At 35.9% G+C, this 18051-nt stretch overlaps 1 protein-coding gene across 1 annotated transcript in view; it reads right to left on the bottom strand.

The window, feature by feature from the left end:
* The window catches only part of LOC126101302 (uncharacterized), a 264331-nt gene that overhangs the window by 30153 nt on the left and 216127 nt on the right, over window positions 1-18051 (bottom strand). Inside the window, exon 26 of the mRNA XM_049911981.1 lies at window positions 15874-16032. Coding sequence (XP_049767938.1) covers window positions 15874-16032 — 159 coding nt within the window. The remainder of the gene's footprint in view (window positions 1-15873; window positions 16033-18051) is intronic.

Here is an 18051-nt window from a genome sequence, read left to right as displayed (position 1 = left end):
CACACTACTCACGGGCTGCACTTAAATGGTCTTGGAAAGCAACTTGTTACATTAAAGCTAATGGAAATTATTCAGAGACTGCAATAGTTACCAACAACATCATCAGTGGTACCTGTATCATCATCACAGAAAGTATCTCTAGGAGTGACTAATGCAGAATCAGATACAGTAACAGAAAATGCAGCAGAAGTACCTAAAGAAGCAATACTAACAGAAGTAGAATCAACAGCAGCGTCAGAAGAACCACGTTCAGTAACAGCAGAAGTAACTCCTCCAGCATTAGAACCAGCTCCTACAACAGTAACACCATCTCCCTCACCAGCAGTAGCAGCACAAACTACTTCACCAGCAATAGCAGAAGAAACACCATCGGCAACAGCAGAAGCAACTCCTCCAGCAGTAGAACCAACTCCAATAGCAGCAGCACCATCTCCCACACCAGCAGTAGCAGAACCAACTCCTTTACCAGTAATAGCAGAAACAACTCCTCCACCAGCAGTAACTAAACCAACTTCACCAACAGCAGAAACAGTACCAGCTCCTCCTCCATCACCTTCAAGAGTAGCAGAAAAGAATAAACCAGTCACAGTAAGTAAAGTATCATCTTTGTCTCATGATGAAGTGATACCAAATGATTTGGGAAAACATGTTCCTATAAAACTTGTGGACAGTAAAGTGAAACGAACTTCCAACCGTGTTTCAAGCAGACCCAAAAAATTACCAAAGAGAAATGAAGATTTTTTATGGTTTATCCCAAGGAAGTCCAACCGCCACCTAACATAGATTCCAGGGCTAAAAAAACAATTAAATGTTCTCCATTGCCCCATAATACTGTACTCCTCCCCTCCTGTGACAGTAACTCTATCTTATTTCTGCACTTAAATGTCAGGTCTCTGAAAAATAAAGCTGATGAGCTTGGTATACTATTAAAAAGTAACAAAAGAATGATTTTATGTATAAACGAACATTGGTTAAAGGAAGAGGATATAAAACTGTATGTACGATCAGGTTTCAGATTAGCTACATACTTCTGCAGACCTAGTGAATCCTATGGGGGTTCATCCATATATATTAGCAATGATCTAGACTTAACATTTTCTGTTCTTGAAGTTAGTGACCTATGCATTAAAGGTGTTTTTGAAGCAGCTGCTTTTATTATACCTAGTATACAGCTCATAATTGTGTCTTTATATCACACTCCTGAAAGTAATGTAGAACAATTTATAGGACGTTTAGAAAAACTTGTGATCTGTATACAAAAATATACTAAATACAAAATTTTAATCTTTGGGGATCTAAACATAGACATTAGGAAAATGACAACCAGAAATGTTAATTTAGTAAACATGTTAAGATCCTATAATCTCTTTTGTGCTAATGAAAGTCCTACAAGGCACTCCTCCTGTCTTGACAATCTAATAACAAATGTATACAAATGTGATTTTGAGCTAGGCTTATTTAATGTCGATTACCTGTCAGACCATAGAGGTATATGGGTGAAACTAATTACTAAAAAACCAAAAGAAGACGAGGAACAAACTCAGTGTGTCAGACTATCTACAGATACAAATATTAGCAAGTATAGACAAGAACTTAAATCTATAGATTGGAATACTGTTATACATTCCTCCAGAAATGTTGATGAGCCTTCAGCACATTCCTCAAAATCATTTCTGAAATCTTCCACACATGCTGTCCACTGGTTAAAAAACAAAAAACAAAAAAAGTTAGGAAACCTAGCCACTCAACTTTACAGAAGTGGTTTTCACCCCAATTACAAAAACTGAGGCTATTGGTAATTACTTGTCACGATAAGGTCAAAAAGGGAGCAGTAGATAAAGAAACTTACAAAAACCTGAAAAGAAAATATAGATCTGAAATTAAAATAGCCAAGTGTAAGGCAAATGGTGATTTCATTAAAAAATCACACAATAAATGTAAGGCTGCATGGAAAGTAATAAAAGCAGAGCTAGGTATGGATATAAACTACAAAGACAACACAAATGCTGCTAACATCACTGCTGATGATTTCAATCACTTTTTTGTCAACTCTGCCTATCTTAGCCTTCTAACCCACAGCAACCAGAATTCCAATTCAACACATACACCTATTTCTCACGCCATATCTGGCAGAAATTTTCAACAAAACGTTACAAACATGGTGTCAGCTTGTAAATGGAGAGAAGTACAAGTAACTGATATAATTAAAGCAACCTCTAAATTAGGATACTCTAGATCTGAAGATGTGTATGGCCTGTCAAACTATGTAATTAAAAAAGTTGTAGATCTCATAACATATCCTCTTTGCATACTGATAAACTGGATGCTCTCGAGTGGACACTTTCCAGAATGTCTCAAAAAAACAGTTGTCATACCATTATACAAAAAGGGTGACAAGTTCTGTATCAATAATTATAGACCAATTTCACTTGTGCCTATTCTCTCAAAAATAATAGAACATTGCATACTGCAGCAAATATGCATACACCTATCAGACAATAATATAGTTAAATGATTCTCAGTATGGATTCAGGTCAAACTTATCAACAGTCAAAGCAGTTGAAAACCTTATCTCTTTTGTACTAACCGCATTTGACTCAGAATTATCTGCTGAAGCCATTCTAATTGACTTGAGTAAGGCTTTTGACTCAGTTAACCACAAATTATTATTAGATAAACTGTGTTGCTATGGAATCAAACACTTGGAACTCTCACTAATTGAATCATACCTCAGCAATAGAAAACAAATAGTAAAGCATAATGACCAACAGTCACACACTTTAAGTATAAAACGAGGTGTTCCTCAGGGCTCAGTGCTTGGCCCTCTACTATTTATATTGTTTGTAAATGACTTTCCGAATAACTTACCCTGTAAATCTATCATCTATGCTGATGACACAACATTAGCTAATTCTGGAAAGGATATAAACATATTGAAGGAGGAAAGTGAAGAGTGTCTCAAAATATCTAATATCTGGTTTAAAGCTAATGACTTATCTATGAACCATGAAAAGACTGTCGAGATAATCTTCAGTTTATCAAACAGTAACATGGAGTTATCATCTGCTAAACTACTAGGAATACACATTGACTCAAAATTAACTTGGGACACACATACAGATTATGTATGTCAAAAGCTATCACGAGTTATCTACCTACTAGCCAAACTACACACATGTGTTACACAAGAATTATTGCTTCAGTCATACTATGCCTTCTTTCATTGCCATCTACAATATGGCACTCTTTTATGGGGTAACTCTCCAGCAGCCAAAAAAATTTTAACTTGGCAGAAGAAAGCAATTAGACGTTTTTATGGAATCACTGACAGCAAGACCTCATGTAGACCTTATTTTAGAGAATTAAAAAGTCTCACAGTCCCATCTCTTTACATATATTGTTGCCTATTAAACATAAAAGAAAACTTAAACCACTACACTATAAGGAAATCAGTTCATCGACACAATACTCGACAAACAAATATGATTGATATACCCACAACCAGGCTTAAGAAAACCCAATCTAGCTATGAATACATAAGCATAAAATTATTCAACACTTTACCCGTACAGGCTCAATTGGTTTCAATGGATATTTTCAAAACTAAAACCAAAGTGTGGATGAAGAAAAATACTTTCTACAGTGTAGAAGAATTTCAGAATAGTTGTAAAGATGATCTAATTTATTGATAAACTAAGGCTTACTGTTATGTATAGTTATGGATGTAGAGGCAGCTAGCTATAAGCTAGTAGGGTAAAACACTGTCTTTTTTTTCATGTAATATTTTTGTTATATGAAACGTAATGTACAAATAGCTATAATAATTCTGACAACATTGATTGCATGTTAATGCTGATAAATTATGGCTTACTGTTATGTATGGATCTAGGTGTAGAGGCTGTTGTAAGCTAATAGTTTACAACATTGCTATATTTTTACTATGTAATATTTTGGTATGTAAAACATAATGTACAAATAGCTGTAACTCTTCTGACGACATCGATTGCATGTTAGTGCTGAAAGATGGATAAAATAAATAAATAAATACTTCCAGATTGTTTGCTGAGAATTACAATGTAACTGGCAAAACTCACTGTTTTAATTTGTTGTATCTGAACTTTGAATCCTTCTCCCAATATTTCTTTGGACTCTTTTACTGTCTGGCCAGTGTACAGATTGAATAACATCAGTGGTACACTATGACACCATCCAGCTATGCTCTCAATCATTACTTCCCTTTCATGTCCTTCATGTCTTGTACTACCATCTTGCTTCTGCATATGGTGTACACAACCTTCCATGCCCAGTATTTTACCTTGCTACCTTCAGAATTTCAAAAAATGTCTTCTAATTGACATTGCCAAAAGCTTTCTCTAAGTTTACAAAAGCTATAAACATATATTTGCCTTTCTTTAACCTATCTTCTATGCTAAATTGAGGTGTCAGTATTGCCTCAAGTGTTCCAACAGAATCAAAAGTTATCTTCCATGGGGCTGATTTCTACCACTCTTTCAATTCTTCCGTAAATAATTAATTTCAGTATTTTTTGCCATGACTTGTTAAACATCTTGTTCAGTAATATTCAGACATGTTAGTATCCACTCTCTTTGAGACAGGAATTATTATATTCTTCCTGAAGTCTGACATTATTTACCCTGTCTCTTATATCTTGCACACAAGGTGAAATAGCTTTCTCATGGGTGACTCTCCCAAGGATGTCAAAAGTTCAGAGCAAATGTCAGTTATTCCAGGGGTCTTGTTTCAACTTAGATCTTTCAGTGGTCTGTCAAATTGTTCTTGCCCTCAAATATCTCCCATTTCATCTTCACCTACATGTGGTTCTCTTTCTATGAAATTGCCTTCAAATTTATTTCCGTCGTATAGTGCCTCTATATATTCCTTCAACCTTCCAGCTTTTTCTTCTTTGTTTGTTACTGGTTCTCCATATGACTTCTTGATACTCATACAGTTGCTTCTCTTTTCCCCAAAGGCCTCTTTAATTTTCTAGTAGATGGTTTCTATCTTCCCACTAGTTATACCAGCTTTCAGAAAGTTAAATTTGATCTCTATCTATTCTTGCTTAGCATTTTTCTCTCTCTCATTTTTCAGACTGTGGTATTCCCTTTCACCTTCATCACTTGCTACATTTTTATGTATCCTCATTCTATCATTTAAATTGAATATTTATATTAAAAACAAAGATTCCATGACTTACCAAACGGGAAAGCGCTAGTAGATAGGCACAATAAAAAACACACAAAGACACACACAGAATTTCAAGCTTTCGCAACCCACAGTTGCTTCGTCAGGAAAGAGGGAAGGAGAGGGAAAGATGAAAGGATGTGGGTTTTAAGGGAGAGGGTAAGGAGTCTTTCCAATCCTGGGAGTGGAAAGACTTACCTTAGGGGGAAAAAAGGACAGGTATACACTCGCGCACACACACACACGTATCCATCCACGTGTCTATCTACCAGCACTTTCCCATTTGGTAAGTCATGGAATCTTCGTTTTTAATATATTTTTCCCATGTGGAATGTTTCTTTCTATTTTATTTATATCATTAAATTGAATATTTACTTTGATATCCAAAAATTTCTATTAAGCCTTGTCTTTTTACCTGACTGATTTTCTGCTCTCTTCTTTCCTTTATTTCTTAAAGCCAACCATTCATATTCTGCTGTATTCTTCTCCACTGTTTCAGTTAATTGTTGCCTAATGTTCCCTTTGAAGCTCTCAATGACCTCTGGTTCTTTCAACTTATCCAGGTCTCACCTCCTTAATTTCCTCCCATTTGTAAAAATTCTTCAGTTTTAATATACAATTCACAACAAATAAACTGTGGTCAGAGTTCACATTTTCCCCTGGAGATATCTAGTAGTTTAAAATCTGGTTCTGTAATCCCTGTCATACCACTACATAATGAAACCTTCCACTCAGACAACTTTCTTCCATGATTCTTAAATCAGAATTCAAAATTGAACCAGGTAGCTACCTCTTTGATTTCCTTCACCAAGTCCACATTCCCCTGCTATTTTTCTTTCTCTTTCTCATTGTACTACCAAATTCCAATCATACATCACTATTAAATTTCTCTCTCTCTTGACTATCTCCATAATTTCTTTTATCTTGCCTTGCATGCTTTCAGCCTCTTAATCATCTGTGGAGCTCGTTGCCACTTAAAATTGCACTACTGTGGTGGTTGTTGGATTTGCATTTATCTCGACTATAATGTTGGATTCACTATGCTGCTCACAGTAGCTTACCCACATTCCTGTCATCTTATTCATTATGAAACTTACTCCTGTGATACCTCTTTTTCATTGATTTATAACCTGTGCACACCTGACCATAAGTCTTGTTCATCCAGCCACCAAACTTCACTAATCCCCGCTATATTTACTATCTTCAACCTATCCATTTCCTTTTTTAAATTTTCTAATGTACCTACCTGATTAAGGACTCTATCAATTCCAATCTGTAGAACATCAGTTTAGTTTTTCTTGAAGATGACAATTTCCACAGTAATCGCCATATGAGATCCAGATGGTGAACTATTTTACGTCTGGAATATTTTACCCATGATGAGTCTATCATCATTTAACCATATAGTAGAGCTGCATATCCTCAGAAAAAATAATGGTTGTAGTTTCCCCTTGCTTTCAGCCATTTGCAGTACCAGCAGTGCAAAGACATTTTGACTGATGTTACAAGGCCAGGTTGATCAATCATCCAGACTCCAGAATGAGATTTTCACTCTGCTGCAGAGTGCGCACTGATATGAAACTTCCTGGCATATTAAAACTGTGTGCTAGACTGAGACTCGAACTTGGGACCTTTGCCTTTCGTGGGCAAGTGGTTAGAGCATTTGTCTGCGAAAGGCAAAGGTCCCGAGTTCAAGTCCCAGTCTAGCGCACAGTTTTAATCTGCCAGGAAGTAATCATCCACACTGTTGTGGCATCAACTACTGAAAAGGCTCACATTTCATACAGTTGTATATTTCCAAATGTCTCTCACATAAATGAATCATACTACAAATGTTGAGGGTGGTTTTTTTAATAATCTCTGTATTTAAAAGATTTCTCTTAATTTTTTGAAAGATTCTAAAGTTGATGATCATACAGGACTTTGTTTACTGAGAGTATACTTTTTATTCTTCAGTTATCCACTTGGCTTTTAAGAGAGTATAATAGTTATTTTTTTAAGAGAGTATAATAGTTATTTTTATGTTATCTCATAAATGTTTCTACATGGGTGACAGTGTATTTGCATTATGGATATGAGAAGAGGAAGCAATTACTACTGAAGACCAAAAATTGTGTGCTGTTCTGAAATTGCCGAGGCTGCATTAATGTGCTGTCTTTATGTGCCACACAGTACATTGGGATATCACCAATAATGACTACTAAAATCAGTAAAACTTCTCTCCTTTGGATAAAGCATAGAGCTTTTATGGGTGGTCTCTCTCTCTCTCTCTCTCTCTCTCTCTCTCTCTCTTTCTCTCTCTCTCTCTCTCTCTCTCTCTCTCTCTGTCACACACACACACACACACACACACACACACACACACACACATGGCAGAGACTCAACAAGCCGTTGGAAGTCCCATACAGGAATACTGAACCAAGCTACCTCTATAGCTGTCCATAATTGTAAAAGTATTGCTGGGGCAGGATTTTGTGTATTAACTGACTTCTTAGTTATGTCCTATAAATGCAATGCAATCTGGGTGGCCAAATCATTTGCTTGAATTGTCTAGAATGTTCTTCAAAACAGTTGTGAACAACTGTGGCCCAGTGACATGGCACATTGTCATCCATAAAAATTGCATCGTTATTTGGGAACATGAAATCTATAAATGACTGCAAATGGTCTCCTAGTAGCCAAACATAAACATTTCCAGTCATTGATGGTTCACACCATACCACACCATTATGGAGCCACCACTAGATAGTACAGTGCCTTGTTGACATCATAGCTAAATCGCTTCATGAGGTCTGCAGCACACTTGAATCCTACCATCAGCTCTTAGCAACTGAAATCAGGAATCATCTGACCAAATCATGGTTTTCCAGTCATCTATGGCCCAACCGATGTGGTTATGAGACCAGGACAGGCACTGTAGGTGATGTCATTCTGTTAGCAAAGGTACTAGTGTTGGTCATCTGCTGCCATAGCTCATTAATGTCAAATGTTGCTGCTGTCTCCTAATGAATATGTTTCCTGTATGTACCACACTGATGTATGCTGTTATTTCATGCAGTGTTGCTTGTTTGTTAGCACTGACAACTCTATGCAAACTCTGCTGCTCTCAGTCATTAAATGAAGGTTTTTGGCCACTGTATTGTCCTTGATGAGAAGTAGTGCATGAAATTTGGTATTCTTAATACACTCCTGACACAGTGGATCTCAGATTATTGAATTCCCTACTGATCTGCAAAATTTTCGTTGTGCAGCCATAATCATGCATACATGATACTACTACCACATATATATGTGCATACTGCTATCCCATGTCACTCATTTAATCTGATAAACAGCTTGTTTTTGCACTGTCTATATAAGAATCAGTTTTCAGACATTTTCATAGATTTTAATTCACGTATACAGAGCTTTAGTTAACATACATAAGTGCACTTGTTGATATAAGTAGTGAAAGTCAGAAATTATCATTTTCTTGTTGCAAAAACAAATTTATGCTACATACACTGTTTTAAAGAGATACTTTACAACTTGAAATATAAATGCACACATTGATACAGTGCGTGAAGATCAGAATTTATCATTTTTGTGTTGCAAAAATAAACTTATGCTATATACACTGTTTTATAAAGTGATATTATAATTTGAAATCTTCTACTGAATAACAGCTTTTCACTAGTAATAAATGCTTAAGTTTATTCTCTAAAGGGTTTTAATTAGCTGTCTTGAGGTCAGATGGAAGGCTGTTATAAAAAATTGTTCCTGTTGTATGTGGACTACAGAATACTCTCTCTCTCTCTCTCTCTCTCTCTCTCTCACACACACACACACACACACACACACACCTCCTCATATCATGTTCTACCTCCTCCTGCCTGATGCAATGCGGAACTCAATGTGGCAGGTGGCAGAGACTCAACAAGTCGTTTGTGTAGCTTTAGTGAAATGTCATCCCAACCACAAGACATTTTAGATTGAAGTTTTGTTTTATTTGCAATTCTGTGAAACTTTTCCCTTCCCCATGTATTGTACATATGTACATTACTGTTTGTTACATTATATTCTGGATTTTGTTTCACAAAAATATTGCCTGCAGGATGTACATAGAGTAGATGGTTAGTTTCTTAAGATTTCTCTACAAGGTTTTCTCCTGTTATCCTTAGCCACCAATTTACTGCCTTTTCTTGTGGTCTGAAGAGCCTGTCTGTATAGACACCTGGTGCTCCTTCCCATATCTCAGTACCGTACTGAAGATGTGGATATATTGTTCTGAAGTATTTTTGTCTCAAGCTGTCATGGCTGAAGAGGGCTGAGACACTTTTCAGTAGATACACATTTGTGCTGATTTTCCTATAAATATTGTCTATATGTTCTTTCAATTACAGGTGTTCATCAACAATTATACCCAAACATTTTTGTTTGTTTGTGTAGCTCAGGTGGTGTAAATGGAGGTGTAAATAGAGTTATACTTATGTTCTGATTATAGCAAAGCATGAATTTCATTGTCACTGTCTTCTCTTTATTTATGAATAGCTTATGTGCAGTAAGATAACTTCACAGGAAATCATGGCTCAGCTGACAAAAGATGTTTCATCAGCATAGTTGAAAGCCTTGCAGTTTGGGGTTCAGTTAAATCATTAAACCTACACAAGAAATAGAAAAGGCCCCAGTACGCTTCCTTGGGATTAGCTTGACATACTTGTTTCCTGTCTTTCAAATAGGGAGTAAGTAATTGTAAGGTTTCCCCTCTCATCCCATATGCTTCTGATTTATGCAACAGAATTGTATGATTCAGGGTGTCAAAAGCTTTACTCATATCCAGGGAGGTGTCTATTACCTTGTCTTCTTCATCTAGCTTATTTTATATTTCATGCATAAAAATTGCTACTACTTTTACAGTAGATCTTCCTTTTCTAAAACCATGTTCTAGATTGTTAAATACATTATGTTTGATGAAGTATGCCTCAAATTGATTTAATATTACTTTCTCTAATAATTTCCCAAGCTCTGAAGGTAATGATATTGGCCTATAATTTTTCATATCAGTTTTTATTCCCTTCTTATACACTGGTAGGATTTCAGTGATTTTCAAAAGATCATGGAGTTCTCCATGACAGAGAGATATATTTATCAAGTGTGTCAGAGGCTTCACTAATTCTCCTCTGTATTCCTTTAGCAGCTTAAGTGAAATGTCGTCCCAACCACAAGACATTTTAGATTGAAGTTTTGAAATGATTGCTAGGAGGTCCCTCTCAGTAATGCCATGGATGAAAAAAGACTGGCCAGTTTTTGTAACATTTACGTTGGATTCTCAGTCATGTGTCATTTATGCCAAATGCATTAAAAATCTGTATGAATTTCTTACACAAATCTTTTGGGTCATTTGTTATATTGTCACTTTCTTTTAATGTTGTGCTGGTGTGTTCATGAGAGTGCTGTTTCCCAAATTCTTTATACATTATTTTCCAGGCTTTTTTACTAACATATTTGTGACCTTTAAGGGTAGTCAAGGAATCTCTGAACTTTTTTCTGAGCAAGTTGTATTTTGTTAATATATTGTAATTTAGTATCTCTAAAGAGTACATAAAGGTCTTTCACATAAATTCTAGAGATAAATTCTCAGCTTTGTGATTGATAGCTTTGTTTACTTGTTTTACTATAGTACATGTTTCATCTAAAGTTTTATTAAATAGTTTATAGAAATTTTCCCATTTGTCATTCATATTTGATGCATTGTAAACTGGTTACCATTTTTCATTGCCTAATGTCCTCTTAATTTTATTGTAATTAAATTTTCTTTTGTACATAAATATATCATTTTTACTTATATCTACATTCCCTACGTCAGTTTCCATAGTAGGGGCTCTGTGGACAGATGTTTCATTTTCTACAGCGGTTATGTTTGTGTTCTCCTTCATTATGTTCATCAGATTGTGGTCACTGCATATCTGTGTTTCTACAGCAATTGTTGTAGGTTCTGAGTTTATGTAATAATAGCTATAACACTGAAGTTAGTCAATGTAATGCAAATAATTATTGCTTTTATTTAAAGAGTCTATGTTGATGTCTCCAAAAAACAGCAAATATTCTTTACACACTGATGTCTTCTCCAGCAGGTCCTCCAGACCCTCCAGACAGTTGAAAAATTCATTAATACTGCTTCCCTGTCATCTACACAGAGCTGCTGTAGTCAGACTGTTGTTACCTAGTTTTAAATTTATTGCTGCATGCTCAAGTACCATTTATTTACTCAGATCATCAGTCCATTTGACTTTTACACACACATATCATTTCTGCTATAAATGCCTACCTTGTGTGTCCTCCTATAGTTTAAGTTTATGAGTTCATAATTTCTTAGCCTGCCTCCATATGCTTCCTCTTCCTCACAACCTAATTTACTCACTGTGAAGAAATGTGGTTTTGATTCATTTTGGTATATGCCCAAGTGCTCTGTTTCATTCATTATATTCTGAAATTCTGGTATGTAAGGATTAAATTGCTACATTTTACACTGAAAAATGCTTCCTTATCTCTTTTGTGATTGATAATTTTGTTTATGTCATCTTTCTCTGCAGTAATTTTGCTTATTTTCTCACATAAGAGTTTCTTGCTTTCAAAATTTAGAGGCATCCCATGTTTGGTAAGTAGACATTTGCCTATTTTACCTATATCCACTATTCTACATTTTCCAGATGAAGCACACATCTGTTTGATCTTGATGTTTGGTTTTGTGCTTCCTTGTTGACACACAAATGGTACATTAGGTTATGCCTGTGATGTAGTGTTGCGACTATTGGCTTTGAGATTTATTAGCTTTCAATAACTTTTCCAAGCGTGCTAAGCAGCTCTATGCCTTGTTTCTTGAGGCATCATTGGCACCAGCTTCTCCCGTAAAGGTGTTTGCAGGACTATTTGTAAATGTACAAGAATCAGCTATGCTTCTTATATATATTGTTTCTCATTTGAACAGTTATTTTCATATACAGATTGTATACAATAGAGTTTAATTTGTAACATGTAATTCCAGGTTGCAAATGTACAGTAGAGAGAATAAGGTGGGAGGAGGAGTTGCCACATATGTCAAAAGTTATCACTGTGTAGAAAGCTTGGATACAAAAAAGTTTTGTCTAGAGCAACATATAGAAGCATGTGCCTGTCAACTTAAACTGAAGGAGAGCTCTTTTATAATTGTAACAGTATATAAGTCCCCTTCGGGAAACTTTCATCTGTTCCTGGAAAACTTGGATGCCTTGTTGTGCTATCTGTCAGATAGGGGAAAGCAGATTATTATTTGTGGGGACTTCAGTGTTGATTCACTGAAATAGTGTAATAGGAAGAATGACCTGGAAGTCTTGTTCGGTTCTTTCAATTTTACATCTGTCATTAATTTTCCTACTCGGGTAGTAAAGGACAGCAGTACTTTGATAGATAACACTTTTATAAACAAAGATAGGTTTAAAAACATAAATTCTTGTCCTGTTGAGAATGGGCTTTCTGATCATGATGCTCAGCTGGTTACAGTATATGACATAGCTCCATTCAGTAATTCAAAACTACCCTCCAAAGTTGTGCGTTCAATTAATGACTCAACAATTAGAAATTTCAGAGAAAATCTTCAGCAGTTAGACTGGGATGAGGTGTACAAGGAACCCGATGCTAATTTAAAATATAACTTATTTCATGATACAGTTGTAAGAGAATTTGAAAACTGTTTCCCCAACAAAGAAGTTAAATCTAATTATAAGAAACTATGCTAAAAACCTTGGCTTACTAAAGGAATAAAAATATCTTGTAACCACAAAAGGGAACTTTATCTAACAACAAGAAAGAGTAATGACCCAGAAACAGCCAAATAATATAAAAACTACTGTGCTACATTAAGAAAGGTTATTAAAAAGTCCAGAAGCATGTGCATCATGTCTGAGATTAATACCTCTGACAACAAAATCAAAACAATTTGGAATATTATTATAAGGGAGACAGGACAACCAAGAGTACAGGATGATGGCATCATGATCAAAGCGAATGGATACTTGATAAACAACAAGCCAGAAGTCAAAAACATTTTGAATGATCGTTTTTTAAATGTTGTAGAGAAAATAGGATCCAAATGTTCATTAGAAGAAGCAAGGCAGTTAATGGAAGAGGCCTTACCCACACCATTTGATACAATTGAAATTCCACCCACCTCTCCATCTGAAATTAGGAAGATAATAAACTCTCTCAAGAATAAAAACTCACATGGGATTGATGGCATTTCCAGCAGGATAATAAAAGCTAGTTCCCAAGAAATAAGTGGGATTCTTAGCCACATATGTAATGGCTCTCTGAAGCATGGTATTTTCCCAGATAGACTGAAGTATGCCATTGTTATACCACTGCATAAAAAAGGGGATACATCTGATGTCAACAACTACCGCCCAATCTCTCTTCTGACTGCCTTATCCAAACTTCTTGAAAAAGTAATGTATTGTAGAGTAGTTTCACACCTATGTAAAAATTAAGTTTTAACAAAATGTCAGTTTGGTTTCCAGAAGGGTTTTTCAATGGAAAATGCTATATATACTTTCACTAATGAAATATTAAATGCGCTGAGTATCCGGAAGTCACCTGTTGTGATTTTTTGTGATCTATCAAAGGCTTTTGATTGTGTAAATCATGGAATACTTCTAGATAAGCTCAAGTACTGTGGCATGAATGGGACAGTGCTCAAATGGTTTAATTCATACCTAACTGTAAGACTGCAGAAAGTTGAAATAAACAGTTCACATAATATGCAAAAAACTGGTGATTTCTCAAACTGGGGAACAATCAAGAATGGGGTGCCGCAAGGTTTGGTCTTGGGTCCTCTGCTGTTCTTGGTATATATTAATGACTTGCCATTCTATATTCACGAAGACGCAAAGCTGGTACTTTTTGCCGATGATACAAGTATAGCTATCACACCCGACAGACAAGAATTAACTGGTGAAATTGTAAACGATGTTTTTCAGAAAATCATTAAGTGGTTCTCACAAACGGGCTCTCATTAAACTTTGGCAAAACACAGTATATACAGTTCCACACCATAAATGGAATGACCCCATTAATAAATATAGACTTCGGTCAGAAATCGGTAGCTAAGGTAGAATATTCAAAATTTCTAGGTGTATGCATTGATGAGGGGTTGAACTGGAAAAAACACACTGAGGTTCTGCTGAAACATTTGAGTTCAGCTACTTATGCTATTAGGGTCATTGCAAATTTTGGCGATATACATCTGAGTAAATTAGCTTATCACACCTATTTTCATTCTCTGCTTTCGTATGGCATCATATTCTGGGGTAACTCAACATTGAGTAAAAGAGTGTTCATTGCACAAAAGTGTGTAATCAGAATAATTGCTGGAGCTCATCCAAGATCATCCTGCAGACACTTATTTAAAGAGCTAGAAATATTCACTGTAGCCTCACAATATATATATTCATTTATGAAATTTGTTATTAACAATCCGAACGAATTCAAAAGTAATAGTAGTGTACATAAAAGAAGAAGAAGAAGAAGAAGAAGAAGAAGAAGAAGAAGAAGAAATGATTGTCATGTAATATTTTGTCTAATGTAATATCTTGTATATACACCTTTTATTAACCTGACATGTTCCACATCATTACGAAGTGTCGTATTCATGATCTATGGAACAAGTACTAATCTAATCTAATCTAACACCCATTCCTTTGGCTATTGTCGGTGCCAGAGCTGGTTTGTGCTATTTGGTGGATGTCGCTTCATCAAGACTTGATATAATTGGGTTAGTCTTTCCACTAAACTGTCTGATGATTTGCCTATTTTGCTGCCTTCAGGACTGGTGAGCTTCAGGTGTTTTCAAGCACTTGTTGGACATAAACTAGTAAGAACTCCTTTTATGAATCAGCACTTTGCACATAGTAGCTATTAGGTGGAACAGGCAATAACCATTGGGACAGCTTGGATTCTGTTCCTGAGGTTAATAGGCCAAAAGGTCTGAATGTTTAAACGTCATTGTAAAATTGTGAGTAGCTTGTGTGTTCAAGAATTGGCTGGCGATCTTCATAGGTGTTTGAAGCACAATATTGTCATTTGGCATGTAGGTTTTATTTTAAAATTGTTAACATTTTGGAAGTCAGGAGTTAGTAATCTGGCTTTATCTACAATGTTACTTTTCAAATAAAGAAATCTTACAAGAATTCAAAGTGCATTTACATGCAGGTGTGGAATTCTGCTTGACCAATTCTCAGCCTTAGGAGGATGTTCAGTCTAGTGAGGGCACACAGGCAGCATAGGAAGGGACCGCATGTTGAGTGTCAGATGCTTAGCTTGCTGAATGGTGATGTTTAGTGAATGAGACAGACCCAAGTGAGGCCAATAAATTAGGTTTATTCCTCTGGAGACAATGTGTTCTGTTTTGGTGTGATTTCTGACTTATTGACTTTGAATGGTATTCTGTTTTTGATTTTGTGGAGGTTATCTGCAGAAGTTGCTAGTATCCAACTAGTGGCTGTGTGTGTATTAATAACAGTGTACATTTTGGAGACCAGTGGTTAATTCTTGTAGTCTTTCTGAAAGTAGTTTGATAGATAAATGGCTTTATTTATTGACTTTTGGTAAGTGAAAAGTTTAAACCAGCATCACAGAATACAAATAGGCAAGATCGGTTACCTTGGTATTTATTCCTTGTCCACATTCAATTCCTCCATGTGATACTGAGACTGTTCCATCACTAGCATAAACTGATACAATTGCATGAAAATTACCTAAATAATCAAATCTGTATTTCATAGGGACAATTGAAATTCCTCTTTTCCTCCAGCGGTTCTTCTGCAATTGAAATACAAATACAATTAACTATGGCATTAATTAAAGCATTATTTTTTAATGTCATTTTAAACATGAACAACTGTCACATTACATCACAAATATAGACTAAATATTTAATTACAAATAAATTGTGAGTGACATATGACACACAATGAAAAGCAAAGCAATACAGGAAAGCAATACAGGAAAAAACTGTCAAGTAGGAATTGCAGAAAGATGCAGGCAAAATACCATTGGTTAAAATGGAAACAATGATGGGAATATCGAAGGAGAGAAAAACCAAATTAGAGCTTTGTGTCAGTTCTCTTTCAAAGGCATAGAGATGTTGTATATGAGCCTAATATGCAATCACTGCCACCTTCTTACAGCAATATAGTAAATGCATGTGGGTGCCTGCTGGAAAGTTACAGTGAATGTATACTGGCAGCCAACACAGATTATTTCCACACAGTACCCAATTACTAATGATAGTCTTTGAGACAGTAGAAGGTGTCTTTGTGATTACTTTACTTTGCAAGTGTTTTGGCACACTGATACTCCTACAGTTATTTTAGGGTCTTTCAGGTGAAGCAGCACTTTCTAGAACAAACTAATTTTTTTACTAATCATGCACTCTTAGCCTACAGTGTTTCTATGTCTCATTTGCACCACAAATTTTACTACTTTTTTTCTTTTCAACTTTTATCTCTTTTCATCTCCTATTCTCCTCTTGGTCATTTAAGTACTTTTCTTCATTCTTTATTTCTCATTTCTCCTTTTATATTTGTAGTCCCTCTTTGTGATATATCTATATATAAATCTTGCAAGAAGAGAGCAATGACTTAGTCATTATCCTCACCCATCCAACCACTTCCTTTTGCCATTCCAGCACTACACAGCCCTCATTCCACCATCACACCTAGTCTTTTTACTTCTCTCCTTTTCCACTACCCCCCCCCCCCCCAAACCTCTTCCCTGCCCTCCATCTAACTTCCTGACCTCCCCTCTCTTCATGCCATCTGTGTGCACTCCTCAGCAGCAGTTCAATGTCCCAATGTCCCCCACCCCTATCCTACTATCTCCCCCTCCCCCCCCCCCCCAGCCACCTCATTATCCCTACCTAGTTTCCACTCTCATCATGTACTGCTGCTGCTGCTTGCATTGTGGCTTCAGCTGCCAGAGATTGCAGTCATGTGTGTGTGAGTTGCATTTGTGTGAGTATGTGTGTCTGCCTGTCATCTGTTTTCGACAAAGGCCTTGTTGGCCGAAAGCTTATTTGTGGCAGTCCTTTTGTTGTGCCTATCCGTGACTCAGCATCTCTGCTGTATGGTGAGTTGAAACTTTTCTTTTCATAATGTTGTAAGATATGATGGTAGTGCTTGTTGTATGCTTTTGCACTGATATTTCTACAGGTGCACAAATGTCTACAAACGTTTGCCTGTTCTCATTTGCATTTTTTTTTTTTTTTTTTTTTTTTATCTTTTCTTTTCTTTAACTGAGTGTAACAGTCTTTGCTGCCTCAGAATTTCCCTGATTTTGTTATTAATCTGTAGTTGGCCTTTTCTGTCCTCAGTCCATTTACTAGACACATACTTCTCCAGAGCAGGATTTACAGTCTGTTTAAACTTCACCCATAATTCTTTTACATCCATCATACTGGAACTAAATGATGTCCTTTCATTGTATGTGATGCTAATATCTGCTTATCTGCTCTTTCAAGCAAAAATACCATTCTATGCTTCTTGACTGATTTATTAACTTTAGTAGGCATTGTCACTATAACATCATATTCACTAATTGCTGTCTCTGTATTGACACAGTTGATAAGGCAGTTCTGTTTGTAGCTACGTTACCATGAAAGTGCAGAATTCAGTTATTCTGCAGATTATCTAGGTAATGTGCAGATTAACTAAGGTGACTCATTAAAGTGCTGAAAATTGTTTTTTTTTTCTCAAATTAAGTAAATAATCTGCAAATTACTTAGATACTCTGCACAGTACTTACTAGATACTGAAAGTGAAAACAAGATCTTTGCTGGAA

Source organism: Schistocerca cancellata, chromosome 9 (assembly GCF_023864275.1).
Source record: "Schistocerca cancellata isolate TAMUIC-IGC-003103 chromosome 9, iqSchCanc2.1, whole genome shotgun sequence".
Classification (NCBI taxonomy): Eukaryota; Metazoa; Arthropoda; class Insecta; order Orthoptera; family Acrididae; genus Schistocerca; species Schistocerca cancellata.
Note: the sequence above shows the minus strand (reverse complement) of the source record. Positions and strands in the feature narration are given on the sequence as shown.